This window comes from Micrasema longulum, unplaced genomic scaffold (assembly GCF_059751315.1).
Source record: "Micrasema longulum isolate JH-2025_06_02 unplaced genomic scaffold, ASM5975131v1 h1tg001231l, whole genome shotgun sequence".
In the NCBI taxonomy this organism is placed as follows: Eukaryota; Metazoa; Arthropoda; class Insecta; order Trichoptera; family Brachycentridae; genus Micrasema; species Micrasema longulum.
In genome coordinates, this window is record NW_028278418.1 from 1,136 (window position 1) to 13,192 (window position 12,057).

At 32.1% G+C, this 12,057-nt stretch overlaps 1 protein-coding gene across 1 annotated transcript; it reads left to right on the forward strand.

The window, feature by feature from the left end:
* Positions 1-302: 302 nt before the first annotated feature.
* On the forward strand, positions 303-7,705 carry LOC148276369 (bifunctional 3'-5' exonuclease/ATP-dependent helicase WRN-like; the record flags this gene model as incomplete). The annotated part of the gene is made up of 7 exons (XM_088234362.1): positions 303-547; positions 1,626-1,809; positions 3,619-3,766; positions 4,156-4,288; positions 5,408-5,636; positions 5,944-6,083; positions 6,545-7,705. Coding segments are annotated over 7 exons (1,906 nt in total), but the record flags the coding sequence as incomplete, so codon positions are not given.
* Between the last annotated feature and the right edge of the window lie 4,352 nt (positions 7,706-12,057).

Genomic DNA, 12,057 nt, shown 5'->3' on the forward strand with positions numbered 1-12,057 from the left:
GAGCTGACGTTGCGTCGGGTTACGCGATGCGAACCAGAACGGTGTTCTGCCCTGCCAACTTTACGGCTTGATGGCGATGACCTCCACAGTTTACACTTGGGCGGAATAACACATACTGTCATATCAAGCCTTATGGTGGCCTTCACGATGAAGTTGGCTGTAGTATTGCCCAATATAAAAAGGCTAAGACAACACCATCTGTCAGAAAACAGCGAGAACTTATTTAAGTCCCTAATATTTTGTAATTTGTCATGTTATTTGAAGTTATCTTTCACTCAATCAGCTACATTTTTCTGTTACAGACTCATTTCACCAAAAGACTCGTCTCTGTATGAAGGTATCAATGAGCAAGGCATGTACGACTTTACTGAAGACACAGACAAATTTTTAAGTGTAATAGAATTTTTCCATCCAAAAAGCTTCGGTGTTGGAATGATAGTTTCATTTCTAAAAGGATCCAAGGCAAAGAAAATGCACTTAAATTTTCTAAAAAGCAATTTGCATGGCTGTGGTTCAACGAAAAGTGAAAATTGGTGGAAACAAATTGGTAATTTGCAGTTATTACAAATACGCATATAAACATGTCCATGATTTAGAGCCAGTAACATCACAAAAAGTTTATTTCAAAGGTTCAATGGTTGCGTTTTCATCAAAGCCCTGAGTGGTAAGATTCTCATCAAAATGTCTGTGATATATATTTATTTGAAATACCTTTATTTCAATGCAGTCTTTATAGTCCCAGATAAGTATAAAGTGATAAAAATCTTCTCAATCAAGACCCTGATCCAAATTCCAACATCATCATTCCCTTTCCGCACCCAATGGTGCATAGGGCACTGCATTGGTACTCCAATCGCTGTATATCTTGATTATTTTTGTTACATGAAGGTAAGATGATCAGTCTTACGCTTCAGGTACCAGTCCAGGAACTATGAAATATTCTGGTGTGAAAACACCCTTTTAAATCAATATTTCATATCAACCATGTCGGGAATCCAACTCGAGACCTCTCGTATGGTAGGCAAATGCGCTGACCATTACACCACGAGGTTGACATAATTATAACAATGATTGATAATTTTTTTGTATGCATGTATTTTTAATCCATGAATACATTTTCATGAAGAATACATGCATGTATTTTTAACGCGTGAATCCATATTTTATAAAGAATATTGATATGTTTGGAAAGAGTACAGAGATATTTACCATGATATCACATGCTTTATATAGATTTCCATATGAGCATAGTCTTTTGATCTGACCACATTGGAAAACTCAAAAGTGAGAGGCAGCAAACTTAAAATCAAAATTAAATCAAATACAAAATTCTTTTAGGTATTATGATTGCGAACTTAATGAGATGTTCATTTATCAGCATACGCAACTGAGACAGCGTTGAAAGAAATTAAAATAGTAAAAACTTATTATTTTAACCTAATTTTCCAAAACATTTTATCTGTGGAAACATTGAATGTTCTAACTTAAGAGATACTGAAGTTGTCACATGTTAATGAATTCAAAATAAACTGGACCTGCAATAAGTGAACTCATCAGATAAATAATATATGGGTAATCAGCTAATAGCTATTTGCCCCGCTAATATTTTTTTTTCTTTGATTTAGCAATAATTTTGGAACAACATAATTACATCAAAAAGTTATCAAAATCTTTCGGTACGCAAACGCTACAATTAACAGTCCTAAATGATAAAGGCTCGGATTGGTTGAAAGCCAAGCGTAAAAATACACACAATCCTGTGTTGCTTCCTCCAACGGGGGGTATCGTTGAATGCCTGAAGGTGAAATCGTAAGTTGCGCCTTTTATCATATTCATTATATATGTATTTGTCTTTTTTCAATGTCAATAATATTTACTATGCTATGTGTTGACTTTATTTGTTGTCTTTGTATCTGAACATATTTTGACTGTTTTTGTGTCCTTATTCTGGGATGATTTTGAATTGTGAATTTTATATAAATGTAAACCTGAGTTTTGACCTACGTATGATGTTTCCAAATTATGTACTTTCTGCATTTGGGATAAATTATGCTCATTATTTTAATTTCCCAAATTATATACAATTTACTTTGTTCTAGTTCTTCCTACTTTTGTTGAATGTGTCTCTTTGAATATTGAAATATTTGTACCCTGTATACGTAACGTATCACCGAAATGTTTTGCATTTTTCTAAATTTTATATGCACATGGAACACTTATTTCTCAGAGTAAATTTAAGAAAATTAAGCCTTTTTTTAAATAACTAGTGTGCCTATTTTGAATAATTTGCAATAAGCATCTAACCCATATAATAAAATTAAAATTGTATGTCATTTAATGCACATTAGTTCCAATATTGGTTTAATTCCGATGAGGCCCCCTTAGTTTCCATTATACATATAACTTATACACGACACCTCGCCGTGTGTATAGTTGAACTGTAGATAGGGGTGGCTCTTTAGCTGCTGTAGTCCGGCTATCTCGGATAAGATAGACTTCTCTGGCTGGGTCGGTGGTGATATCCTCTAAAAAAAGCAGGCAGCGGAGTCGAAGGCGGAGAGGGCGTAATTCCAATAAAACACGCTTAGTCTTGATTTATACACAACTTTATTCACAAAAAACACACAGGTTCTATTAAACTATTTGCACCGTGTCGCTATCGGACAGGGTACGGGACAGCATACATAAGCCGCAGGAGAGAGCGAGAGGGGGTCGGGCTGCCCCGGATTAACTTGTAGAACGCTCTCTCATTGGCTGGACATTTTTATATTTTATTTTTACATCAGTATTTTAAAGTCAAATAATACCCTCGGTGTACATTTTACATAAATATGAAGTATGTAGGCATCATCCCCATGTCCCAATTAATACATAAATGACACGGGAAAAGATCCTACATACAGATTAAAAGGGTGATGCACATTTTAGTGGGATTTAGTAAGGCCTAGTACCTCATAATCCTATACATATTTATGGCTAAAGGGGCATGGCTTAAAGGAGCAGCATATTAGATTACAAAATCGGGACTACTAGCCGAAATAAACAGGAAAAAACTAACACAGAAAAGTTCGTAAAAACACTGGTTCTGGTCGCTCTTATTGAAGCGCCGCGTGTAGCTCTAGCAACGATTCGCAAAGCTCCTGCTGCCATCGGGGTCTAATGATTTCTCGGCGCTCAGTGGAACATTTTTTCTCGTGCAACAACCACCTCTGTTTATATGAGCCCCAACAAGGGCCGCTAGGTTTGATGATGTTTTAAATGATCGGCACTCGCCGCCGCATTCCGCCTTTTTTTGCCATACGAGCAGCGATGTCCGATACATAACTCATCAGGATCAGATGGTTCAAGTTCGAATCCTTCTCTACCACAACTTGTTTTCATTATCGAAATTGAAAAATTTGGGCACATCATAAGAAAGCAATTTTTTTGTTTTTTTTTAAACTGTATACATCAATAATTCAAATTTGTGAATTATTCTTATTGGCTTTTTATTTTAGTGCATGAAAAATTCTTTTTTATTATTGAACATGCTACTTATTTTTTAATTCAAAATACTGATGAGTTTCATATTCTAAAAAATACACATAATGTTTATTTATTTATTCATCTAATTTGTAGGGTGAAGCCACTTTATGAGGGGAAATGGATATCCACAGTAAATCCTGTATCTATCAATACTCCATCCACATCAGACACACATTCCAATGATCTCTCTTCATTGAGAGAAACAATCGCTCAAGATGAATATCTGGAAAGATTGCACAAGGTTAGAATAGCATCTTTACTTCATATGAGGGTGGTTAAAAGCAAAATCGCCACTGTCTGTTATTACTGTTTTTGGGAAGACCAAAAAAACCAGTATCGAAAAGACTTTCTTTCAAGTGCACGTTGAATTTAAAAAAATAATCTTTTCGCTACGGGTTTTGTTGATCTTCCCAAAAACGGTGATCATGGATAGTACTGTTTTTGCTTTTAATCTTCTCATATTATAAATACTTTCCGAAGTTATTATTTTGCTGATTATACAATCTTTACTAAGAGCCTTCAATTTCTTAGATTGTAGATTGAATATTGTATCATTGAGCCATGGTCGCAAAAACATCGTAACCGATGGGAGCAATATTTACGGGAGAATATATTTTTTTTTTTTTTTAGGATCTACTCAATTTGAGACATACGTTAGCACAAAAAGACAATGGAATCCCCCACCAAATTGCTTCGGACAATGCATTATATCAAATGGCTTTATCGAGGCCTCTATCGATAAACCAATTGACTCAAGGAAAATGTAAGTAAACATTATTTTTCATTTCTAAAAAATATGTAACAGGAATAAAATTTGGTAGAGAATGAAACGATTTACGTTTCCGTATGTGGCAAAGGCTACCATGAGCGGTATACGTAAAAAGAATGCCCGATGATAGGGCACCAAATGTTCTAAACGAGTGAGCATTCTGTTCTCTCCGATGGAAGCGACCGAGAGGCAGACCAAGAAAGAGATGGAAAATTTTCGCACAAGAAGACTTGTGAAGGAGGCTATCTCATCCAGAGATGTAAAGTCAAGAATATATAAATATATTCAAACAGAAACAAATAATTACGCAAAGTTCAATCTAAATTGTGCAGACTAGTACATATCCCTTGCTTTAGATTAATTTATTTTTATAATTTCATCGGCTGTTTTTGTGATCTAAATTTTTATTTGTTATAATTTAAACTGGAGATGGAGATAGTTAATAATAACTTTAATTTTCCCTTAATGCTATCCATCTATATAGTGTTGCACTACCATCCAAGAGTTTCAGGCTCGATTCTCAGTAGATTAACATGGAAATATCATACAGTGAAACCCTGAAATTACGTCCCCGCAATTTATGTATAATTTTTGTAGTCCCATTGAATTTTTATTTTTTTAGTACAAAAAATCCAGTTTTACATTTTTCCCGCAATTAACTTCGGAGAAATTTGCAATAAGAGTCTGAAGTTGGTCTTTATCATTATACCAACTTGTTGGTAAGTTAAATCGATAATCTAAATTATTGACGCCATTTTCGTGTTTTGCAATTTAAAGATGGTTGATTGTGTTTTACAGACATTTATTATTTATGAATATGATATTCAAAAAGTTGCAATAAAAAAATGATTCAAACATTGCTGGATAAATTTTTTAATAATAAATAATTTGCTGAATCATTTTTTTTTCACTACCCTCCATTTACATTTTTTTTATCGTTCCCTTAAAAAACGTAATTTAGGGGTTTTACCGTATGTATATCCCTCAACTAGTACATACTAACCTTTTTAATTTGTGTAATTTATACTCTAAACAATTGCGGCTATACCGATATTGGTGTTCAACCCGATGTATCTATTGTGTTTCCATGGTCCTAATATTATATATTTGCAGTTGATGGTATGCCAGCTTCCAAAATTGAGAAATTCGGTGCTCATTTTATCAGCACCATACAACAGTATGTTGGTAATAATCCTTTACCAACACTGAGTATAAGAGATCTTATAGCCAAGCATCCAATAGAACGCCCATCTAATAAACCAAATACTTTTGAGTGTTCTTACATAATTACCTTTAATATGTTCACAATGGGAAAGTCTATTGATGCTATTGCTTCAGAGAGGTAAGAGGTATTATTAGTTTACACTTATCTAACATTGTTATCAATATTTATGCACTAAATATCGCTTCTATAACTCCATACCAACTCTGTGGACCCTCTATCCTATGTTAAGTTGAAAAATATATAAATGCACAAAACAAACATAGAAAAACCAACAAACGCAAACGTAAATAAATTCAGACTCATACACAGTAAATTCAATATAAAATGTATAAATTAAGCACACAAAAAATTCAAACGTGTTCAAGTTATATTAATAAATTACATTAAGAAACCCCTCGCCTGTCAGTACTGATAATCATTTCAGAAATATAGGAATATCCACTGTTGCAACACATATAGCTTCTGTAATGAGGAATGGATACGATATTGATATGAAGAAGTTAATACCAGCCTCCACTCTGGCCAGAATTATTCAATCTATAAAAGCTCCACCAATTTATGGCGGTAAGATATTAATATTATACGTAAAAACTTTTTTAATCAATAATTATTATCCTGGGGTACCAATGCAGTGCCCTATGCACCATTAGGTGCGGAAAGGGAATGATTATGATAATGAATTATTATCCTAATTTTCTTTTTTATTTTATTTTCTTGGAAACGGTTCTTGATAATTATAAAAATTCAATATTCAGTTAAGGACAATCTAAAATGAGTTATAAATACAGAACGCACGATCCTTATATTTGTTTTTTCTGTTGACCCGCTGACAAATTTGTATAAAAATAATGTGTTCCTGTATGACCGTCTTTTTTTCTTAATTATAATTTACTTCTAATTTGCAATAATTGTACCATATAAATTAGTAATTAGTTTATTTGAAATATAACTAAGTAAAAAAATATCGAAACATCCATTCTCTTTTACTTCAGTGTGCAATAATAGGAACAAAAATGTATTTTCAGATTACCAAAAATTGGCACCGATAAAAGCGATTTGTCCGGAAGTCTCGTATCCAGAAATACATTATTCTGTCGCCTATTTAAAGGTCCGTGATCATTTGAAGACATTGAATCGTCCTTACTACGATAATTATGCTCTTGTTCCTGACGGAAACAGCTTTCAGTATTCAACTAAAACTATTACGCCTTCCGAAGAAAGTTCAAAAATAACATCTAAAAATCTATCTCAATTTTCTTTTTCAAAAAGAGAAGTGCTGACAATAGAAAAAGATAAAATTGTTCCCAAGGTCGATATGAATGCTAAAAGAAGTGGCTTCTTATCTGGAAACATTACAGATAATATTGTAGAACATAATGAATGGGGTGAAGATGACTTATTTTTAAATAATGTAGATCACTTGAATAATCTAGAGAACAAATTCATTTCTAATAATAATAATGCAAAACTGGAAATAATTAATGATAATGAAAATTTAAAATATTCAACAGAGGACATCAAATCTCCTGCTTATCTTTCTGGAAATTCTTCAAAATCAGTAGTTTTCCTCAACGATAGTCTATCTGAAGATGAAAAATCAATAGATCACCAAAAAATATCTGATAAAAATTCACCTCAAGCAACTCAAACATTAGACTCAACGGAAAATACTCGGAGTCAATGTATTGGAAAAAAGTCCAAGTCGGTCATATATCTGAATGATAGTGAATCAGACGATGAAATATCTCAACTAGAACCACCGATAAAACGCAAATTGCCTGATTGTTTAGATAAATTTATGGAGACAAAGCATTGCAAAATTAAAAAAATGGAAAAAAGATTTTTTCTGTGATATCAATATAATGTATGAACATTTTTTCATTATTTATTGCTTTGTACTGTCGCGTCGTGTAAATTCTTTCTTTTGGCCTTCTTTCATTTTTTATTTAAATATCTTATTTTTGTATTTGATAATCATAGTCTGGTATCTTAGAACTAATCTGAATTTTGTTGATACCAATTGCAATAAAAGTCAATTTTTAATATGTTTAGAGCGTTGAGCTTTATCTATGATATACATTTGATCATTTCTCCACATTCTCACCAACCACAACCTATGTTATTTGTCTAAATGGTATTTTGACATTCTTATTGTAATTTAATAAATAAGTCATTGTGAACTCCAATTTAGAACATTTTCTACCTTTTTAATAGCAAAGAAAGTCATTTAAACATTTCTAAATCTAATTAACCAATTTGAATCGAAAGTAGTGTCTGCTGACTCAGAGATTTAAGGTTAGATGTTTGAACACCACTCTACCGCAACTCGATTTACAACTACGGTTATTTCACAATTATGCTTATTTGAAGCTCTATGTTTCCCTATCATTGGCATTTAACACAAAAAGTCACTAATTAATATTAAACATCACTTAGATGTCTTCTATTTAACCAAAAGTCACACATTACCCGGAGCATGCGGTGAGGTTTTCGATTAGGGAAGCAGTCAGTTGGTACTAGGTACATACGTATGTCAAATTTGTGCCTACTACTAACACAGAAATTCAAATAAAGTGTTTTGAAATAAACTAAAAAGCAATTTTATACCATAATGTCAGCATAAAAGAGTTATATTTCATAGTATAATGCCACCATGTGAGCCGATTTACATAATACATGGAAAATAAACCTGGATGTGTTTGTTAGAATCGGTTCCACAGTTACTGAAGATCTCTATTTGCGCATGCACGGACTTGTGAAATTCTATACTGGAGGACCGTCTTAAAGGAACTAAATCACTTAAGCAGTTTCATCAGAATCAGACAGAGCGCAGTGTATTTTATACCCGTCCGCGCATAACTACGCAGTCGTAAGGTTATGTGTGGGGATGTCGCAATTTTTTAGAAGTTATTAATGAATGAACATCGATCCATCTCAGATCGCTACGATTAAAACTACAAACCAATAACAAAATATTTATTCTAGTTATTTAAAGGATTAGTTACCTTATAACTGATTTCATTAAATAAATAAAAAATAGATATTGATTGTTTAGAGGTAAAATTTTTAGGGAAGCATTGGTTCCATTCAATATATGGACCGACTGCGCATGCTCACTACGTATATCTACAACATTACATTCAGGTAAAATACTGACAGAAGGTAATTATTTGAAAATAAATATAATTTTTAACACGCTAAACATTACTAGTCTCCAAATAATATTTCATCAAATGGTGACTTCTTGCACCAAGCGTATAATTTATGTTTTTCTTTAATGGATGTACTAATTTTTTTTCATTATTCCCTGAAAATATGATTTATTTATGCTCGTATTACCCTCAGAGTAATAATGCGCATAAATATCGATGTTATTATTACAAAGTAAAAGAAAAACATCCTCAACATTATCATTGCATTTCCCATTGTATGGATCAGTTATTTTTTGTACAATGCTGCATAGGTATTGAGTTTGTACAAAAACAGAACTTGCCAAGCAAATTTCAAATATTTACGCACAAGAAAATAACCTATATTTAATTATGTATTTGAATATCATAAGTTAGGTAGACTACCTCGTTGTAATTTTAAAATAATAATTAATTATGTATATTTTTATATCGAAAAAGTCAAATAAATTTTTTTACTCTGACGTTTTCTTTTATTTTAGTTATTTGTATTTTTTATGAAAATTTTGTCTACCTATGTATATCAGAAATTAATGTTTTACAATAATCAGTAAGTACAGTAGTTTTTTATTTTTCATATTTGATTATAGACTATTATCAAACTTAGCAAATCAACTGTGTTTTTTTTCAATGTTTTGTAATTTTGAAATCACTCCGCCTGTGATGTCACATGTTAGCCTTCTGGTGTAATGGTTAGCGCATTTGCCTACCATGAAGGAGGTCTCGGGCTCGATTCCCGACATGGTTGATATGAAATATTTATTTAAAAGGGTGTTTTCACATTAGAATATTTCATAATCCCTAGACCTGAAGTTTAAGATTGATCATCTTACCTTCATGTTGCAAAAATGATCAAGATACGCTGTAATTGGTCTACCAGTGCAGTTCCCTATGCACCATTAGGTGCAGAAAGGGAATGATGATGATGTGATGTCACAAGTTGTAGTTGGAGAGTTGGTTTCCTGGAATCTGGAAATCTATCACAACACTCTGTCATTGGTTGATTCTTAAGAACTTTTGACATAGTTCAAAGTAGTTAATTTTTATTAATTATTTCATATCTTTTAGAGAAACTTTTCCATACAAATAAATGGTATAATTTTTACCGCATGTAAGAAAACATTTTTATATCCAATATCCCGTAGCACTGAACTTCTTTATTCTTTGTTTCTGTATTATTACTATTTCTTTATTGTATATACATGATTCATTATTACATAGTTTTTGTATCTTGTAATTTATTAAAAAAACCGCTGCACACAAAAGTTTCTATGGCTTCATTTTTGTGTTTTTTTTTTATCATCAGTGTGGTCATATACGAAGCTAAGTGTAGTTGCATGCAAAAAATAGAAATCCCCCAATTTCTTTCTCTACCCCCGCGAGAAGATTCAGATGCAACAAGGTAAACTTCAGGTCCCGGTCCAGGAATAATGAAATATTGTGTTTAGGGGGTTTAAAAGCACACCATCCACCTGCATAATCAACCTGATAGTGATTAAGTGAATTCAACAACATATTTTTACAGTAAAAAATGTATTTATGAAATGACTAATGAATAATGACATTAAATCTATCCTGAAAAAGTGTAATTTGGAAGATAATTTATAGAGCTTGAATGTTTTATGTACCCATGTTTATTTATCTAAAACATGGGAAAGAACTGACTACAAACATGAAATAGAAATTACCAACAGAGCTAGGTCCTTACACTAAAGTAGTCTGCGATTGTCACTCTTCACTTATATATTTTTAACACATGACTATGTGGAGAGTTGACGGATGATGGTCCGGATGCCGTGCTTGGACGAACGCAAGCTGGGCGATGTCATGGGCAGCTCTCGAGATTCGGTCCCATTGGTGAGAACCGCCAGCTGGAAGACTGGGTGGCCGTGGTTGGGCACGCACTAGCGGTGCAGGAAACTGACGTTCTTTATTTCATATATTTAACTAATTTATACTTGTGAAAATTAAAGAAAGAATTATTATAATCAATAAATTGGGGATGGTTCGCTTCCTAGTGTGGTGGTTAGCGCGTTCGCCTGCCACACTTGAGGTCCTAGGTTCAATTCCTGGCAAGGAGGATGTGAAATATTTATTTTGAATCTGGTTCTACGCTGCAATGTTTTCTAGTTTCTGGACTGGAACCTAAATCGTAAAATCGCCCATCTTATATTCATACATATTTTAAATTAATCACCGGTGTATCGCATTTGCAGTACCGATGCAGTGTCTTATACACCACGAGCGCGGATAAAAAAAATTATGGAGTAGAAATTTAATAGAGTTATGTAATGTTTATATCAAAAGTTGTAATAATAGATGTGCGTAAATAAGAAGAAGTAGTATTGAGAAAGCGAGTTTTATATGAATGAATGAAGAATATGGTGTTTTGTCCCCTCTGCTTACCCGTATAGGTTTGGGTTTTATTTTGTTATTTTTATAAAAAAAAATAGTTTTTAAAATACAAATATAGTTTTAATGGCCATCGTTTAGCTATTATTATTTGAAAGATTATGGTTTTTTCATCAGAACATGGGTTATATATTGTTAATTTTATTTTATTTTCAAACGAGAGGGATAATTTGTCCCTCAGTCTTTCGAATTTAACCGAAGTGATTGAATCCTAATAATTGACTTTAACAATAGATGGAAAATATTACTGTACTTGATAGTAAAGGTTCAGGCAAATTTTATTTAAATGATAATTTTAATGGCGGTAATTAAAACGCAGTTTTTTTTTCAGAATTGACTATTGAAGGTTATTATTATTGTTCATGAAATCCTAGAACATAAAATAATGTATTGAATGGTTATAACAATTCGTATTTAAATATTTTCAAATATCCTCACGTTATTTCCTAATACAAATAAAGGTTGACTTTATAATGAATTATTTATTTTGTTCATTAACGCCCAAAAGGCATTTACAAAAAATAAAAATGAAATACATGCTAACATACTAAATAATAAACACAGAATATACAGAAAAAATATGTGAAATTAGTTAAAAAGGAAATAATAAAAAGTTTTACGAAGTAAAAAAAATAAATTAATAAAGGTATGCAAGAAAAAACAGTAAGCATATAAACAAAAAATGCAAAGATATAAGCTTATGAAATAAATTCTTTTCCATTATAGCAGGGTGACCATATTGATGTTTTAAAATCTAAATTAGTTCTTACAAGAGAACAGTATAATATTTTCAATGATCGGATATACTTGAATTTTTTTGTGTTTCTCAAAATAAAGCACAATATTTTTAATGCCTTGCTTGAAATTTCATTGACATGATATACAAAAGACAATTTTTCATTAAAAAATGCTTGCTTATTTTACATGGAAAAAAGTTT